The sequence below is a fragment of the Nuphar pumila genome, chromosome 7 (genome assembly GCF_984573655.1).
Source record: "Nuphar pumila chromosome 7, dmNupPumi1.hap1.1, whole genome shotgun sequence".
Classification (NCBI taxonomy): Eukaryota; Viridiplantae; Streptophyta; class Magnoliopsida; order Nymphaeales; family Nymphaeaceae; genus Nuphar; species Nuphar pumila.
The window spans coordinates 7,889,630-7,907,787 of record NC_143255.1 but is presented as its reverse complement, the minus strand read 5'-3'; the positions used below and the strand labels follow the sequence as shown (position 1 = coordinate 7,907,787).

At 37.0% G+C, this 18,158-nt stretch overlaps 1 protein-coding gene across 3 annotated transcripts in view; it reads left to right on the top strand.

Annotated features, from left to right (window-relative positions):
* Nucleotides 1-503: 503 nt before the first annotated feature.
* LOC149831027 (transmembrane E3 ubiquitin-protein ligase FLY1-like) overlaps nt 504-18,158 on the top strand; it is a 92,049-nt gene continuing 74,394 nt past the window's right edge. For 2 of the 3 annotated variants that reach the window (XM_090013617.1, XM_090013616.1), the window contains exons 1-3: nt 504-1,043; nt 6,285-6,354; nt 6,586-6,713. In XM_090013617.1, coding sequence (XP_089869743.1) covers nt 867-1,043; nt 6,285-6,354; nt 6,586-6,713 — 375 coding nt within the window. In that variant the 5' untranslated portion in view covers nt 504-866. The remainder of the gene's footprint in view (nt 1,044-6,284; nt 6,355-6,585; nt 6,714-18,158) is intronic. The other variant, XM_090013618.1, reaches the window with a different exon arrangement.

Below are 18,158 nucleotides of genomic sequence, written 5' to 3'. Positions count from 1 at the left end.
CCCGTTTTACAGATGCGACGTAGTGCTTTAGTGACATGATTGGCTTGACTTTTACATTCTCCCTACTTTGTTTTTAGACAACCCAAGTTAACAACAATGAAGGGAGACGCCCGTATGCCCGAGAAAAATTAGGATGCATTTCTTTTGTTACGAACGGTTTTCGGCGGTGTTTAGGACCGCCGCTAAAGAACAAAAAACAGAAATCCAGGTATTTAGTGGCGATCACCGATAAAACCTTTTTTTTTTTTAACGTTGTGGTGTGCGGCCGCACGTTCAAGCATCGTTCGATGCTAACCGTTCGATGATACGGCTTTTCGCGGGTATTCCAACATAATTGCGTGTCGTGTCCTATCAATGTGTCGAGCCTGGTCACATCGCTTGTCTCGTATCATACTGTCGTGTCCTTGTAAGAGGCGTAACAAGCTGATTAACCATCATCAGTGCGCCAGCCGTTTTTTACTGTCGGTTTGACTAAGAGCCGTGTGTTTTTAATATAGTTTTTTGTCATTGTTCGTCTTGGTTTTTCCATCTGCCTCTGAATCCTTCATTGGTGTCCTTTCATTCTTTTTCGAGAAACGTCGAGTAATTGACGTCCTGAGCGATCGATGCTGCGTCTATTTTACCACTATTGATTCAGTCGGAATTGCTCGATTGAGAAAAAAGGGTCGGTTGGGCTCTCACAGTCGCCAATTTTCCACCGAGTGCTTGTTGTTGCGGTGTTGACTCCAACTCAAGCAACCGATCAACACCCCACGCTTGTAAAAACGGGAAAACGTTTGTGGGTATTGCTTCTCGTGCCTTATTGATCCACCAACTGACTGATTGTGGTGTGCTGATGAAGTTTCTGGCCGAGTTCTGAGTTGGGTATGCCGAAAAGAGGGGCTAAAATGGTTGGAGATTCGGGAAATGGGGTGTCGAAACCGATGAGAGGTCGTATTCGTGGTGCCAAGCTCGCAATTCTCATCTATTTCGTCTTCAACCTGTTTTTGCCGTTGTTGGGTCTCAGGCCTCTCAGGGAGATAGATGGTTCCCGTCGTGATCAGGTAAGATTTTGTATCGAACTGGTTTTCGGTCGATTTGCGCATTTTGGTTTGATGAAGCTGGGGAATTAGTAGATTGTAGTGTTAATATTTGATGGGGAAAATATGTTTTTCGTGCTATTGATCATCTTGATGAAGCTTCGAAATTAGTAGATAGTAGTGTTAATATTGATTGGGAGAAGATGTTTTTCGTGCTATTGATCATCTTGATGAAGCTTGGAAATTAGTAGTTTGTACTACAAATATTAATGAGGTGAAGACGTTTTTCGTGCTATTGATCATCATCAATAAGCCTTATTCCAACTACACAAGGTCGGCTTCGCGAGTTTCTATTTTTTCTATTGTCTCCCGCTAGACCTTCGGTCACCTTACAATCCTTCATATCACCTCTCACTGCCCCCTGCAAGTCTTCGGTGGTCTTCACTTTTTCCTAATTCTTTCATTCGGGCCGTATCAACCTCTTGTGTTGATGCTTTGGTCAGTTTCATTTCAACATGTTCAAACCATCTTAAGCGACATTCTCTATTTTTTCTTTTTTCTATTGTCAATACTTCTAAGCGTTTTCTTCCGATATCTTATTTTTTTGCTTTAGTTTTAGCGCGATCAGCGATCCTCTTCTAAAAGTGTAAATTCAAATATGCTTCTGCTATTTAAGTTAGTTTGTGCTTTAGCTGGTCGGCCTTGATGGTACTTCAACTTGAACTGGATAAGCTTTCTGTGAAAGTTGGCATGCTTGCCTGTGTTCCACAATCTTGTGCTATTATAGTTTCAGCGTATTCCAACTGTCATGGTAGAACAAATTCCTAGGATGAAAACTCTTGTTCTGCCGCCTGTTTGATGAGGCTTCCACCCCTCACTAGTCCTTTTTTTATTTGGAAAAATGGGTTCCATATGCACTCTTTGTGTGTAAAATTTGTATCATATTGTATTGAAGTTCATTCTAATATCCGACTTCTGAAAGTTCTATGGACTGTATCTTTCAAATTGATCATAATTGATCTTGTGTTTCAACATGAATCTGTTAAAAAAAATCATTGTTTCTTAGCCAGACAGAGAAGCAGTAACCAGTATCTACATATATACTCTAGTAGTTTGCAAATATTCAGATGCACATTCGTACAATGGCATGAAATATTGTACAAGTTCCTTTTTATAGAGTTGCAAACTGAAGCTATTATGTTATCAAGTAAGTATTGGTGAAGGATTTCTTTAGGCAGATCATATTCCTTAATCCCCATTAATGATCATTTCAGCCAATAAGATGAAGCATAAAACCGATTGAAATTATGAACCATGATAGGGCTTGTAAAAAGGAGATCTCTGCCGATGTCACATAGGTGCGAGTACAAACGCAAGTGTAGATGCAGCGATGTGGCACTTAAAAAAAACCTAGGTGCGGGAGTGAAGATATGGTATACACCAGAGTTACCAGAAGCTTTTTAGGTAGGTGGGAGGTGCACTGCCTAGAAACTTACTTCGGAAGCGCAATACTCCTCACTTCCGAAACTTCATAGGAATCTCAATTCCCCTACATTTCTTCTATGCTTCCTGTAAGGAAATAGGCGAAAATACAAATAACACGTGATAACACTTGAAGATCCAATAATGGACAAGAAATCACGAGCACATAAAGTGCAAATACACAAACCCACTAAGGGGAAATCACAAGCACTTAAAGTGCAAATACATAAACCCACAAAGGGGTAATGCCAAAAGGCAAAAAGAAATAATTTTATTGATGGAGTGTGAGAGAACAACTACATGAACGAGGGGAAACACCCCTTTATATACATAATGAAAGAGAGAGAGGGAGCCATTGGGGCTCCCACTAGATAGACGTTGGGGAGCCCTAATGTCTATACAAGTGGGGCCCCCAATGGTTCCAAAAAAGGGGGAAATAAAAATAAAGAAATAAAAAATTAAGAAACTAAAAATTCCTAAATAAGTTGTACACCTATCTTGTTTTTTGGATAAAGCAAAAAAATACATTTATATATATATATATATATATATATATATATATAACACTTCCCACACGCATGGTCTTTGCTTCTTGTATGCTTTTCTCACATTTCTTTTCATGTTTTTCATGTATTTTCTCTCACGCTTTCACTTACTTCCTATGTCATAGGGACTCGGCAAATCGGGTGCCGCACCCGCGTCGACACGATGCGATGCGGGTGCGGCACCCGGTGCGGTCAATCTGACCTTGGGTGTGGTCAACGCACCCAGGGTCATTTGTGTCCACTTTTTAGACTTAAATTTTTTTTTCCGCCCGATGAAATATGCTGCGGAGGAGAGGAATAGGGATTTTTTTTTTGTCCTAATCCTCTCCTCCCGACCTCGCCTCCTGAAGCCTCTGCCGATCGACCTCTGCCAGACCCCCCCCGCCGCCGCCGTCGTCGATCGCTCCGCCGAACGTCTCCTCCTCAGGTACACTCTCTCCTCCCCGACTCCCTCTGCTCTCCTCCTCTCCTCTCCGACTCCCTCTGCTCTTCTCCTCTCCTCTTTGACCCCTCCCCTGCACAAAGAGGGGGCAGGGAGGGGGCTCGACTCCTCTCCTGCCAACAGGGAGCGCAGGGAGGGGGCTCGGCCCCTCCCCTGCACAAAGAGGGCGTAGGGAGGGGGATCGGCCCCTCCCCTGCCAACAGAGAGTGCAGGAAGGGGGCTCAGCCCCTCCTCTGCACAAAGAGGGAGGATAGGGAGGGGGCTCGGCCCCTCCCCTGCACACAGAGAGCGCAGGGAGGGGCTCGGCCCCTTCCCTGCCAACAGGGAGCGCAGGAGGGGGCTCGACCCCTCCCCTGCCAACAAAGAGTGCAAGGCTTGCGCTCGATGATAGAAAATTGGCGTCGTCGGGGGATTCTCCGCCGATGGCATTTGGTTTCTTCGATGATGAGATCAGCGTGGAGTTGCATAGGCAAGAGGCAAAAGTTGAGCCGTTGCTGAAAATACAGGTATTTGTTTTGTTTGCATTCTTATCCGTCATTTTTGCATTTGTTATGATGGCGTTTAGGATTGGATTGCTTCAGATTCATGTTGGGCTGGTGAAATTTTTAGACATTGAGAATGGAACTCGATCAGGAAGGGTTCCTTTTTGCATCTTTTTGGTTTCTTGGTCGATCAATTGTGTGTGTTCGGTTTTTAGAATTTCTTTGGGTTCAAATTCAAAGGAAAACACTTCCAATTTGGGAGGAAATCTTTGGTTATTTCCTTTAAAACATTGGATTATATGCTGAAAAGAATTCTTTATTCTTCTTTTACTATTGTTGCGGCACTGCTGAGCATGAATATTCGTGAGAAAATTATGCAAACAATGAGGTAGTGACCATTTTTTGCTTCTTCACTTTCGACGTGGCTGAAGGTTTGGTCTGATTGGTTTCGAGGCATTTGATAATAATGCCTCTTTGGTGTAGTCTTTTGTTGGGTTGTGTGTTGTTTAGTGTTGGTGCCCGTGGTGCCATTTTCATTGCTGATGCTGTCACCCATCAATTAAGGAGTCCAAGCAAAGCAAGCAAGCAATGGTTGCTTGTTGGTTCTGTATTTGTGTTAGTTTAAGAGTGATTCAGGTTGAGTTTCTTGATTATTTAAATTTCTTGTCAATAACAAATCTCAAACTCACTTCAATGATTGTTTCTACTGCTGGGCAACAATGATCAACGTGAACAGAATGTTGGAAGCAAGTGTGCATTTTCACTCTTTTCTACCACTTTTTGATAAGTTTAGGGTTTAGTCCAATGGTTTTGGGGTGATGGGTGAGGGAAAAAATGTATGCTTGGTTGGGCCTTTCATTGCTTAATGAAAAATAATAAAGAAAACAAAAATTGAATTTAATATTGATAAGGAATTTTGATGAATCACTATTTCTTTTCATTGTCTGACATTACTAACCGATGCTTAGGGTGAATTTTGCATGCATGATGAATGATATTATGACAATATTAACTGTTAAATTATGACAATGTTAACTGTTAAAACTTCAAATTATATATATATATATATATATATATATATATATATATATATATATATATATATATATATATATTTACATTTTTGCCCTGCCGCACCCCAGGTTTTTTAAAGTGGCGAATCCCCGCACCCGCACCCGCAACCACACCCATGTGACATAGCTTACTTCCCTTGTACTTTCTCTAAATTGGTAGCCATCATTGTTAGATCTTAACAAAAATTAAACTCTTTTACTGAAAAATCATGAAATATAATAGTAATCAATTTTATTTTAGTTTTTATTTGCTTCTTGTTCGATTTCTATTCAGTTACCATATTGTTTCAATTTTTATTCCTAATTCGCTTTCAAATTGATACTTCGCTTCCCACTTCCTATAAATTTCAAAATACCTCACTTTTTGCTTCCGCTTCTCGTATCGTTTCTTGCTTCCGCTTCCTAATTTGACAACCTTGGTATACACACACATATTTACACCAATGAAATAAAAACAATTATATTAAATTCATCATGCACAAATTAATGCAATAAATCAACATAATAATTTACAACCGCTATTTCTTAATTAATAAAAAGTAGCACAACTAAATCAATCTAAAAACATTATGACTTACACTAAGTGAATTAGCAAACATGAAACAAGTCAAGGAAAAAAGAAATTACACTAATAAAAGAAGCAAACAATGCATACCAAAAGCATATCTTACAGAATGTATATGACAATGAGTTAATTAACTTATCACTCATTATTTGCATCATCATGAAGTGCATCAAAAGAAGGAAGAATAGGATCAGTTAAATCCATGTTGAGGGTGTTCAAATCATGCTCCCTCTCCAAGATACACTCCTTTGTATTTACATCCCAAAATGTTGATCATCCATGTTTTCAATACAGTTAAAATTGGAAAATGTTAAAACACATGCAAATTTAAATGTAAGAACTAAGAAATAACTATGAGAGCAATTGAAACATATAATACCTATACTCCTCAGTGACTCGTGAAAGTAATCAAAGATTATAATGAACGAAAACTAAGTCCTCTACATGCTTGCTGATGAGTTTGTTTCTCTTGATGCTATAGAATTGGGTATGCCCCTTTGGAAGTTTCCTTTTTGGTTCTTTCTTAGAAGAAGAAATTTTAACTCTGTTGCTTTGAATTAACCTATAGATTTATGTTCTGTATATTGTTTAGTTTTTTTTCCTATTGCATTTTGAAGTTCAGAGATTATGGTTAATTCACGTGTAATTTTGATCTTTTTTTGGGATCATATTGCAGAATTTAATTGGAAGGGATGATACAGAACTGGGTCCTTATTCTGCTTGGAACATAACAGGAACATATAAAGGTGGGTTCTAGCCATTATCGCTGTTAGATGTCTGTGCACACTACCTAAAGTGCTTCTTCTCTATGTTTGTCTTTTATGGTATGTAATTAATATATGCATGAACCATGTTAATTAACCCCTTTTTCCCTTCTCTTTTGGGAGGGGTTACATTTATTATGGACCTTAGCCTTAAATTAGATTTCACCATGGAAGTTATATTTCATGCATATTGACATATGAAATCTGATACAGGTACATGGGGCTTTATGGACTCTAACAACAGTTCTAGTAGGTTTGCAGAGTTTAGAAGGTCTGATGGTTTATTTCTCTTTGAGCTAGCGAGTTCTTTGACGAAGATTACTGGTGTACATTATGTTCAAGTAAGCATGCTGTTTCTTACCATCTTATTTTCTTTTTTTTCCAAGCCGATTAGAGTAGCTTCAAATTGTTGACTTCGAATTTCATATACATCATGAGATTCCATCTGGCAATTATTATTTTATGCCTTATCATGTTAACTAAAATGAATAAATAGCTTAGCACATGATCAAGTATATTCTGGATTTCAATTTTAAGTAATTGATGGCAACAAGTTTGTTATTTTGTTTAGCACAAGCTAGTGATGAAATCACTGAAAAGAATCGTTTATGGATCTGGATCCAATCTAGACCCGTACCCATATATGGGTTGTGTTATGTTGTATTTTTACTATTCATTAAAGGGTATTTCTGTACCCTAATCTTTGTAATACTTTATATACATATGCCTTGAATAGATTAGTCACGCATTAGAGATTCAGCCGTGACCTTCTGCAGCCCTCTTTCTCCCTTTACTCGTTTTCTTCCTTGCGCAGGTAAACCTTGTTAAAATGTATCATTCAACCTTTGTAATATTATATATATTTTATATATATAAAGGATAATACATATTCATATATGGTATATATGCATATGTATTATCCTAATTATATATATAAAATATATATTTCTCTATTTATAGGCATAGGGGTAGTTTAGACATTTCACAGTTTTACTTTTACGCATATTCCATTTGGAATATGTTTTGTAATTTTACCTTTTATTTTTCTTTTTATTTTTCTCTTTTTTGTGGTTTGCGCCACCTAGGGAGGCTCCCAAAGGAGTCGTTGGGAGCCCCCAACGGAAATAAAAGGTAAAATTACAAAACATATTCCAAATGGAATATGCGTAAAACTGTGAAATGTCTAAACTACCCCTATGCCTATAAATTGAGAAATATATATTTTATATATATAATTAGGATAATACATATGCATATATACCACATATGAATATGTATTATCCTTTATATATATAAAATATATATAATATTACAAAGGTTGAATGATACATTTTAACACCCCCCCCCTCAAACTTTGCGTGGGGGAACAAAAAGATTGAAGAAAGCAGGAGGAAGACTCTCAAGGCTTCAAGAGCCTTCCGTACGAATGCCATTGCAAATGTCTTCCTCCAACGTCTTTAACGATGAGCATTTTCCATGATCTATCCAAGGTACTTCTTTTCCTCTTATCTTCAAGATCCTGAGGAACAACAACAAAGAACAAGTAAAAAATATCTTTGCATTATACTCAAATGGAACATTCCTAACAAGGTGCAAAAATTTATGCATAATAGGATAATTACTTTAGCATGAAAAGAAAAATTTAGAAAACCAAAGTTTCAAAAATCAAATATCATGTTAAAAAATGAGCGGAAACGAACTGCAAGAATGCATAATGCATTCATAAGGTCCAATATTGGACAAACACAACCCCATAATGGGAAATAACAAAATGGTCCACTAAGGGACACCACAATAAGCCTACGAAGAGGCATAAGCTACATATGCTTTATTGAATGAGGGCCTAAAAGGCCATAATGAGCATATGCATATACTATCATGAAATGAATTAACACTTAAAATAAAATCATTAATGAACATGCTCCAAACATACTTTAGTCATGCAAATGTTCAAAAGCATGATGAATATGAACTTAAGGGGCTTTATAATTTTAACACGCATAGATCAACAATAGAGTTTTTCACATCTTTAGGGAGAAGATCTATGTCAAACAAATGTCATATATAAGAAGCATGATTTGACTAAATATATTAAAGCATCCACCCAAGATTCAAAAATGAATATCATTTGAGACAAAAGACTCATTTTGCATATCAAATACAAAAGATGCCGAAAAAACTGTAAGCACTTCATATATAGATTAAATGCTAAAATATCAATTTGATAAAAAAAAAACATATCACGGATACGATTCACTTGTATCTAAAAACACAAGTTATGAATGAAATTTTGCAATTTTCAATAGTAGTTCATCCACTACAAGCAACTACCTCATTAGTTCTCCAAAACCCATAAATCAAGTGTATAAGCTACTAGATCAAGAATATAAATAAAATGCCATTAAAGGCCAAAGACACACACAAAGGTGTGCAAAAGAACCTCTTGTCTACATATAATAATACTTGAAATGAGTGCATCTACGACAAAAACAAGAGAATACACGCCAACATGGACCAAAAGCTTCTCTTGTCTACGTAAAAATACATTCAAAACCAAGTATATTCAGCTACTAGAACAAGAGTAACAAGCCAACCATGGGCTAAAACACAATACATCTCTTGTCTACATAAGATGGCACTTGAAATGAGTGAAATAAGCCAACCATGGGCATACATCTCAGCGACTAGAACAAGGACACAAACGCCAACATGGACTAAAACCACACACCATGGTGTGAATCAACATGCCTTGTTTACATAAAATAACACTCAAGACAAGTGTGTTCAGCTACTAGACCAAGAGAGCAAAAGCCAACAAAGGGCTACCAACACACGAAGGTGTAATAAAATTCTTGTCTACATATGATGACACTTAGATAAGGGGCATAAAAGGAGAAGACTTTTGAGGCAATAAAACTTGTAATGACAAACATATAAATAAAACCTTGAAACAATATTCTTCAAAAAGAATACCCATAAGAAAAACATATCTTCAACAAGATACTATAATCGATTCCTTGAAAATAAATGTGTAAACACACACACACCAAGAACACTTAGAACACTTGTGCAAAAACACAAGAACACAAAATCACAAATATGCAAATGCACTCATAAGATTCATAAACAAGAAAAGGTTGGGCAATAATCCCAAAAGCTCTTGATTTTAATATACCTTAAAACCATATATCCATCACATTTACATGTAAATAAGAGCATCCATTAGATCAATGGCCAAAAGAGAAAAATGAGTGACACACTCATAATTAGAGATCATATAACAAATCATTTTAGAGTCCCAAGGTGCCCATAACTCACCTCAACAACCATCTATAATATGGCAAGTGGACAATCTAAAATGATATAACACGAGGTGCCCATAACTCACCTCAACAAACATCTCTAATAAAACAATAATAAGGCCAAACAAATGATGCATTAAGTAACATGTGATGGACAAATATAAATGCCACAAAAAGGCAAAAAATACCTTTGCAACAAACATAATGACATAAAGAATTCATCTTGAGATAATCAAGACAATCAAGCTTTTAATCAAAAGAATCACAAGAACCGTAACGGTTCACAAAGAGAGCTTTAACACAATACTCAAAGAAAGAATATTCAAAAGTACTTGAAAATTTATAGATTTGGGATTAAATCCCATACAACAAGTTTTAAATATTCTTTGATTGTGATGAGATATGCGGAACCGTACAAAGTGCTATAAGCACTTACAAGGTTTTATAATGATTTAAACAAAAAGTGTCAATATCTAAATTCATTATATTTTTCACAAAAAGAAATGTGCATAAAAGCTCCACAATGTAAGAAATGTCTATGAAGAGACAATACATATGCAAGTACAAAAAGCTTTACAAAATATGTGCACGAAGGCACTCATACAATACTTGAACCAATACACACCAAGGTGTAAACAATCATGCACTAAGGCATGTATTTCATAGAAAAGAGGGAATGCAAACAAGCACAAATATTTGAGAAACAAATGTGCACAAAATACAAAAAAATACACAAAAGTGAGCAAGTATGCACTTTATAAAAAGAGCAATGCTTGAGATTCTCAAATTTTAATTATGCAATTATATGCTTGACAAATGCAATTTAGGACAAAGAGGACCATATTATGGCCAACGTAGACATCTTTAGAGATATAAACAAGAGGTTTTGAAACCTTATGTGAAAAATACAAACCAACAAGTTTGTAAAGTTGCATTGAATAAAATTAATGAAATCTTTTATACCAATGGATGTAATAGATACACTATGCATTCTATATAGTGTGAGAAATTCTTTTAAAAGATCTTTTACAATGGTTCATACAACCTATTTATCACAAACAATTTTTTCAAAAAACCTTTAAATAAACCAAAAAACATTGAAAGATCTTTAGGAGTTCTCATAAATAATTATCATTAACAAGAACTACTTAGGATTCATAACAAAGATTTAGATGTGAGAGATTCTTATACAAGAATTATATCAAGATTTTTCAAAAAATGCACTAAAATCCATAACCAAGAGAGGAACTCAAAATAAATTAGACTTTATATGAGAGTAAAGAGTTTTTTTAAACAAAGATCATTAATCAAGAAATCATATATAATTTTTAAAAGTTAATTTATAGGTCAATCATGAAATACTTATATAAACATCATAAATCCCACATAATTGAAGACAATTTAAAAAAAACATAAATTACTATTTATATGTGATGAGTAATTGATAAACATATAATCAAGAATTATATATTTGAATAACAAACAAGTTTACCAAATTTAAAAAGGAGATATTTAAAAATTTTCGAACATGTGAAATGTGAAAAGAAGTGATTCAACTATCATAAACACTACATATGCACAAAATAGTTTCATAATGTATAATATGTTTAAGAAAAGAGATACATACCGAAAACTTAAGAAAAAGAGAAGGATAATGAATACTTCACCATTTCTTGAGCAACACGCTTTCCGTTGTATCCAAGGACAACCCCATCGTAACCTGGCTTTGATACCATGTTAGAAAGTGACTTTGAATATATTAGGTTCAATAATGAACCCATACACATGCACATGAAGTGCGAATAAACCCACTCAATGGAACAACACAAGCACATCATGTGCTAATACATAAACCCATAAAAGGGGTAAATATGACCTAAAGTCATAAGTTGAATATTATTGAACAAAACGGAAGAAGAGGGTAAAAACCCTATACAATGGAGCAAATGCTCTTCCAAGAAGTAAAGCAATTACAAGGGGGCGACCCCTATTTATAACACAAGAGAGGAGCCACATAGGGGGCTCCCAAAGGAGTCGTTGGGAGCCCTCAACGGTCACATTTTGTGACCGTTGGGGGCTCTCAACGACTCCTTTGGGAGCCCCCTATGTGGCTCCTCTCTTGACCGTTGGGGGCTCTCAACGACTCCTTTGGGAGCCCCCTATGTGGCTCCTCTCTTGTGTTATAAATAGGGGTCTCCCCCTTGTAATTGCTTTACTTCTTGGAGGAGCATTTGCTCCATTGTATAGGGTTTTTACCCTCTTCTTCCGTTTTGTTCAATAATATTCAACTTATGACTTTAAGTCATATTTACCCCTTTTATGGGTTTATGTATTAGCACATGATGTGTTTGTGTTGTTCCATTGAGTGGGTTTATTCGCACTTCATGTGCATGTGTATGGGTTCATTATTGAACCTAATATATTCAAAGTCACTTTCTAACAAACCTAGAGTTCGTCTCTTAACATGGTATCAAAGCAGTAGAAAGCTGGGCCTGGGATTGCTTCTCCAAAAAGGACTGTCCAAAGAGATCTTGTCTGCGTCTTCTCCAAAATTGCCGAGAAATCTCTGAGTTCAATATATCTCATTTGCGTCTTCTCCAAAACTGCGTCTTCTTCAATCTGTGTTCTTTTTCTAAACCCAGACCTCCAATCTGTGTTTTATCTTCTCAAATCTGGGTCTCAGCGTCCTTTAAATTTGTGTTTTCTTTCTGGACACATATGTGCATCCCTTCTGAATTTATATCAATGACCTCCTTAAAACTGTGCTTCAACCTATAAATTTTTTTTGGTGCTAGTTAATCAGCGTATTCCTGTTTCCTTAATCGCTGTTTTTCTGAAACCTTTCTCTAAAATCAGGAACGTCTCTCGTTAATTAGCATATTCCTGTTTTCTTAATCGTCGATTTCTGAAATCTTTCTCTAAAATCGGGAACGTCTCTCTCCACGTCAAATATCGACTTCCAACCTCTTCTTCTTCTGTGTCAATCTGCTTTACTTGAAATCATCGATCTGCTGTCAATCTGCTTTACTCGAAATTCTTCTGTGTTATCTACATCATTCTTGATATTCAAGATTACAGGATTTGTTGAAGATTAGTTATATTCATTCATAAAGCTATTTCTTATCCTTTTGAAATCGATTCAGCGTTGACAGCATCAGACCCCTTATGTTTGCTGATCACGACAGGATATAATTTTCCTGGTTTAACTTCTGCAAAAAAAGAAAAGAAAAAAGAAGAGGGCAAAATATTAAAAGTGGTTGATTCTTTTATCTATTGACTGAATCTGGTCCATAAATTTTCCTTTTCCTTTATTCCAATCTCCTGTGTTACCCTCAATGGATTCCTCGTTCTCACAAACGCCTCTTTCTTCCAATTTTCTTAGTCAACTCGTCTCTGAGAAGTTGAACAATAGCAATTTCTTAACTTGGAAAAGACAGATCGTCCCTTTTATAAGGAGTCAAGATCTCTCTAGACATCTGGATGGGTCAATTCCAACCCCTCCAGAGTTTGTCTCGCAGGAAAAGGAAGATGATAAAGGGGCATCTTCTACTGTGCTTCTCAGAAATCCAGATTACATCACGTGGATGAAGAGAGACCAAGTGTTGGTGGCCTACATCACATCTACACTGTCGCAAGAAGTTTTTGTAGCCATCCCTGATGATTGTTTAGCTAGGGAATTGTGGGATAAGTTACTTTAGACATATTCGCAGATATCCGAGGCTAGAGTTGTGTTTCTTAAGCGAGAATTTCAGATGTTGAGGAAAGATTCCATGTCGATCATGGAATACTTAAATAGAATGAAGACTATCATGGATCAGCTAGCTATCATGGGATGTGTGGTTAATGACAAAGATAAAGTACAACAAACTCTAAGCGGACTGGGTCCAGATTATCATGTTCTGACAACGTCCTTATTGTGTCTCTCCGAGCTTGCTAAATTCGAAGATCTACATGCAAAATTGTTATAATATGAGATGAGTCTGAAAGGGTTTTCTGAAGAAAATCATGTGCAATCTGGGACTCAAGAAGTTCTTGCTACAGGGCTGACTTATGGCAGAGGAAGCGGAGGTGGTCCTTTTCGAGGTAGGAGTGGACAGGGAAGAACTGGTTTTGGGGGTCGTGGGCTACTTCCAACGCCCAATGTTTCTTCCAATCTGCAAGGTCAAAGGCTCATTCCTACTTGTTTTTTATGTAACAAAAGGGGACATATTAAAGCAAATTGTTGGTTCAATCCTCAGAATAAAGGGAAATCTTTGCAGTTAGAAGCCAAGAAAGACACAGAAAATTCAAAGGCTGGGGGAGAAGTAAAAGAGTTACTATTGGCAACACTGGCATGGCTAAATATGAAGCAAAATGATAAAGGCACTTGGTATGTTGACTCAGGGGCATCAACCCACGTTTCAGGTGATGCGGTTTAACTCCTAAACCTTGTTCCTTATGTTGGTAGAAATAGCATAGTTACAGGAGATGAGACCCATCACTTCATATGACACATTGAAAATGTCGTTATACCCATGTCCAAGTCTTCCCTTCAACTTTCAAATGTTCTTCATGCACCAAATATTCAGAAAAATATTGTTTCCGTGTCAAAACTTGTTGATGATATTAATGCTTCAGTTGAATTTACTCCCTCTTCTGTTTATGTTAAGGATGTTCGGACGAGGGAGACATTCGCTGAGGGAAAAAGGCGAGGCAATATGTACATCTTTCAAGAAGATCCCTCCTCCACAGTTCATTCCACTTGTTCATCGAAGCTCTATCAGCATCCATCATTAGTTTCATCTGAGTCTGTGTTCGTTATCTCTGAATGTAATAAGCCAATCCTTTGGCACAGTCGATTGGGTCATTGTGATCGTCATTTCATTGAAAAACTTGTCTCAAATAATTTGATTCCTAAGTCTAGTTTGAGTTCAGAAACAAATGAAATAAAATGTCCAAGTTGTCATTTATGTAAGAGTCATGTTTTATCCTTCAATTCAATCAATAAAAGAGCTTCAAAACCTTTTGAGACCATATGTTTTGATGTCTGGGGCCCTGCCCCAATTGCTTTTGGTTCTGGAAGTAGATACTACCTTATCTTTGTTGACAGCTATTCACGTTACACTTGGATATTCTTCATGAAGAATAAATCAGAAGTCTTTGGATTATTTCGAAAGTTTCATTCTTTTATCAAAAACCAATTCTTTGAAAACATTCTACATTTTCAATATGATGGAGGGGGAGAGTTCTCCTCTGGTGATTTTATTGAATTTCTCCAGCATAATGAAATAAGGAGGAGAGTGTCTTGCCCACACACACCTCAACAAAATGGGATTGCTGAGAAGAAGCATCGACATATTGTTGAGAGTGCAATGAGCATGATGCATGATAGTAATCTCCCTATTACTTTATGGACAAAGACTTTTCACTCTATAGTGCATGTGATAAACCGCCTGCCTATGTCACTGTTGGAAAACAAATCACCATTCTTTACACTTTTTGGCATTCATCCTGATTACCATGAATTGCGTGTTTTTGGATCAGTTTGTTATGTGCACATTGATAGCTCATTAAGGCATAAGTTTCAAGACAAAGCCTTGAAGTGTAGATTTGTGGGGTATGCAGATGAATATAAGGGGTACAAGTGTTATGATCCTTCGAGTAAACACATCAAAGTGTCGAGAAACATTATTTTTGATGAGATGAACTTTGATAATCAACCAACTAACTTCTTTGGCTCAGAATCCAATGTTGAAGTATATTATCCATGGCTAAGCTCTGAACTCTTCTCCAACATTAATACTGAATGCTCTCCGGACTGCAGTCAGAAGGAAGCATGTGAGGAGTCAGAAGATGCATCACATTCAGAAGAGGTTGATGCTCAACCCTTGAAAACAGGAAGGTATAAGGGCATTGTCTACACTCGATGTGAGAAGGAACTTTCACCTGTCTCTACTTCCTGTTCGAACCTTAATATGCCTCCTACCTCCTCACAGATATTGCCGGTCAGGAGGTCTACTCGGGCTCGTCATCCACTTGAGAAATGGGTCAACTACAAAAATTTTTCACTGGATTTTCAATTGTTTTTGACAGCCATAACCAAAGAAGATGAACCTCTCACTTTTTATCAAGCTGCCAACTCAAAGAAGTGGATTGAAGCGATGAATGAAGAAATGGGAGCTCTACATGAATGTGGTACTTGGGAGGTTGTTCCCAGACCACCAAATAGAAATGTAGTCGGATCGAAATGGGTGTACAAGATTAAATATAAACCTGCTGGGAGCATTGAAAGGTACAAAGCTAGACTTATTTCCAAAGGATTCACACAAGAGAAAGGACAGGACTTTGATGAAACTTTTAGTCCTGTGGTGAAAATGGGGACCATTCGAATTGTGTTGGGTCTAGCTGTTGAATATGGATGGATATTAAGTCAGCTAGATGTTAAAAATGCCTTCCTGTATGGAGATCTCAAGGAGGAAGTTTATATGGAGCAACCCACAGGATATGCAGAACAAGATACTGATCAATACGTATGTAAATTGAAACGAGTGATATATGGTTTGAAACAGGCATCTCGTTCTTGGTTCGAAAGTTTTTCGCTTGAAATACAGAGACATGGCTTCTCTAGGTCTCTTCTTGATCATTCACTATTCATCTACAAGAAGCAGAGTGTGACCACACTCCTATTGATATATGTGGATGATATCATCATTACAGGTAACTGTGAAACTCATATTGAGAAAGTAAAAAAATTGTTGAATCAGAGATTTAAAATTAAAGATCTCGGAGATCTACGATATTTTCTTGGGGTAGAAGTCGACAAGACATGTAATACACTTACTCTCACTCAACACAAGTACACAATGGATATTCTCAGTAGAGCGGGTATGATGAATTGCAAACCCTTGGCAACACCAAGTGTCATGCATCAGAAACTGAGCTATAAAGAGGGAGACTTATATGAAGATCCTACTAGATACCGCAGCATAGTAGGTATGTTACAATATCTAACATTCACTCGACCCGATATAGTGTATTCTTTCAATCAAGTATCTCAATTTATGCATGAACCTTGTATGTCACATATGGAGGCAGTTAAGAGAATATTAAGATATCTAAAAGGCACTGTCGACGATGGACTTGTCTATAGAAAGAGTGGGCTGAATCAAGGCGCATATGAGATCATTGTTTATGTTGACGCTGATTGGGCAGGGGATCCAGATGAACGCCGATCGGTATCTGGTTATTGCAGTTTTCTTGGGTCAAACCTAGTTTCTTGGAGCAGTAGAAAGCAGAAAGCCATAGCTAGATCGAGCACCGAGGCCGAATATAGATCGATGGCTTCTGCGACCGCAGAGGCTACATGGATAAGACATCTTCTCACAGAGATAGGAGAATCGATTGCTCGATCACTTTTACTATGTGACAACCAAAGTGCCATTAATATGTCCTTCAATCTCATTTATCACAGTCGAGCAAAACACATTGAGATGGATCAACATTTTGTAAGGCAAAAGGTCGAAGAAAAAGAAATTGAGCCCAATTTTGTCCGAACAGAAGAACAAGTTGCAGATATATTCACAAAAGGATTAACAAAGGACAAGTTTTGGATGTTAAAAGGCAAGTTGTTCATGAACCAAGATCATGTACAACTTGAGGGAGGGTGAAAAGAATCGTTTATGGATCTGGATCCAATCCAGACCCGTACCCATATATGGGTTGTGTTATGTTGTATTTTTACTATTCATTAAAGGGTATTTCTGTACCCTAATCTTTGTAATACTTTATATACATATGCCTTGAATAGATTAGTCACACGTTAGAGATTCAGCCCTGACCTTCTGCAGCCCTCTTTCTCCCTTTACTCATTTTCTTCCTTGCGCAGGTAAACCTAGAGTTCGCCTCTTAACAATCATAAGTGTCAAGGAGTGGAAAAGGGTCCAAAAAATGTCTGTGGGGAATAAATGTTCTTTTTCTAGTTTTATTGTGCTGCTTTTGAAACTGCTGATTAATGAAATGGGCATTATTTAAGGAGTGTTAATGCTTGCGTGAGCATATTACTTTTGGTTTAAAAGGCTTGAAAATTTTTCACCATGTATTGTATGCGTGTGAAGTAGGCACATTTCCTCCAGGCAATGAGGAAAAAATACATGATTTACTATTTCTTCTTGTGTGATAGCAAGCATAGAGTTCTAATATAATTATGTTAATGAATGAAAATTAATCTCTTAAACATTTATGACCGTACATTTGAACAAGGCACAACTATTGCTTTGAACTTAAGTTGAAATGTTAGATTTAAGTGTAGTTTCCTTTTGACTTCAAAGTTAAGTTTACCTGATGTGTGTGTAAAGGCATTTGGAGATGAAAATACAATACGCCAACAAGAATTTTGTTTGAACTGGAAAATCTGGGTATTATTATTCAAGTTTGACTCTGGCAAGTGCCAAAATGCCTTAACTGTAGGCATTTAGGAGTATTGTTGCAATGTAGATTCAGATCTAC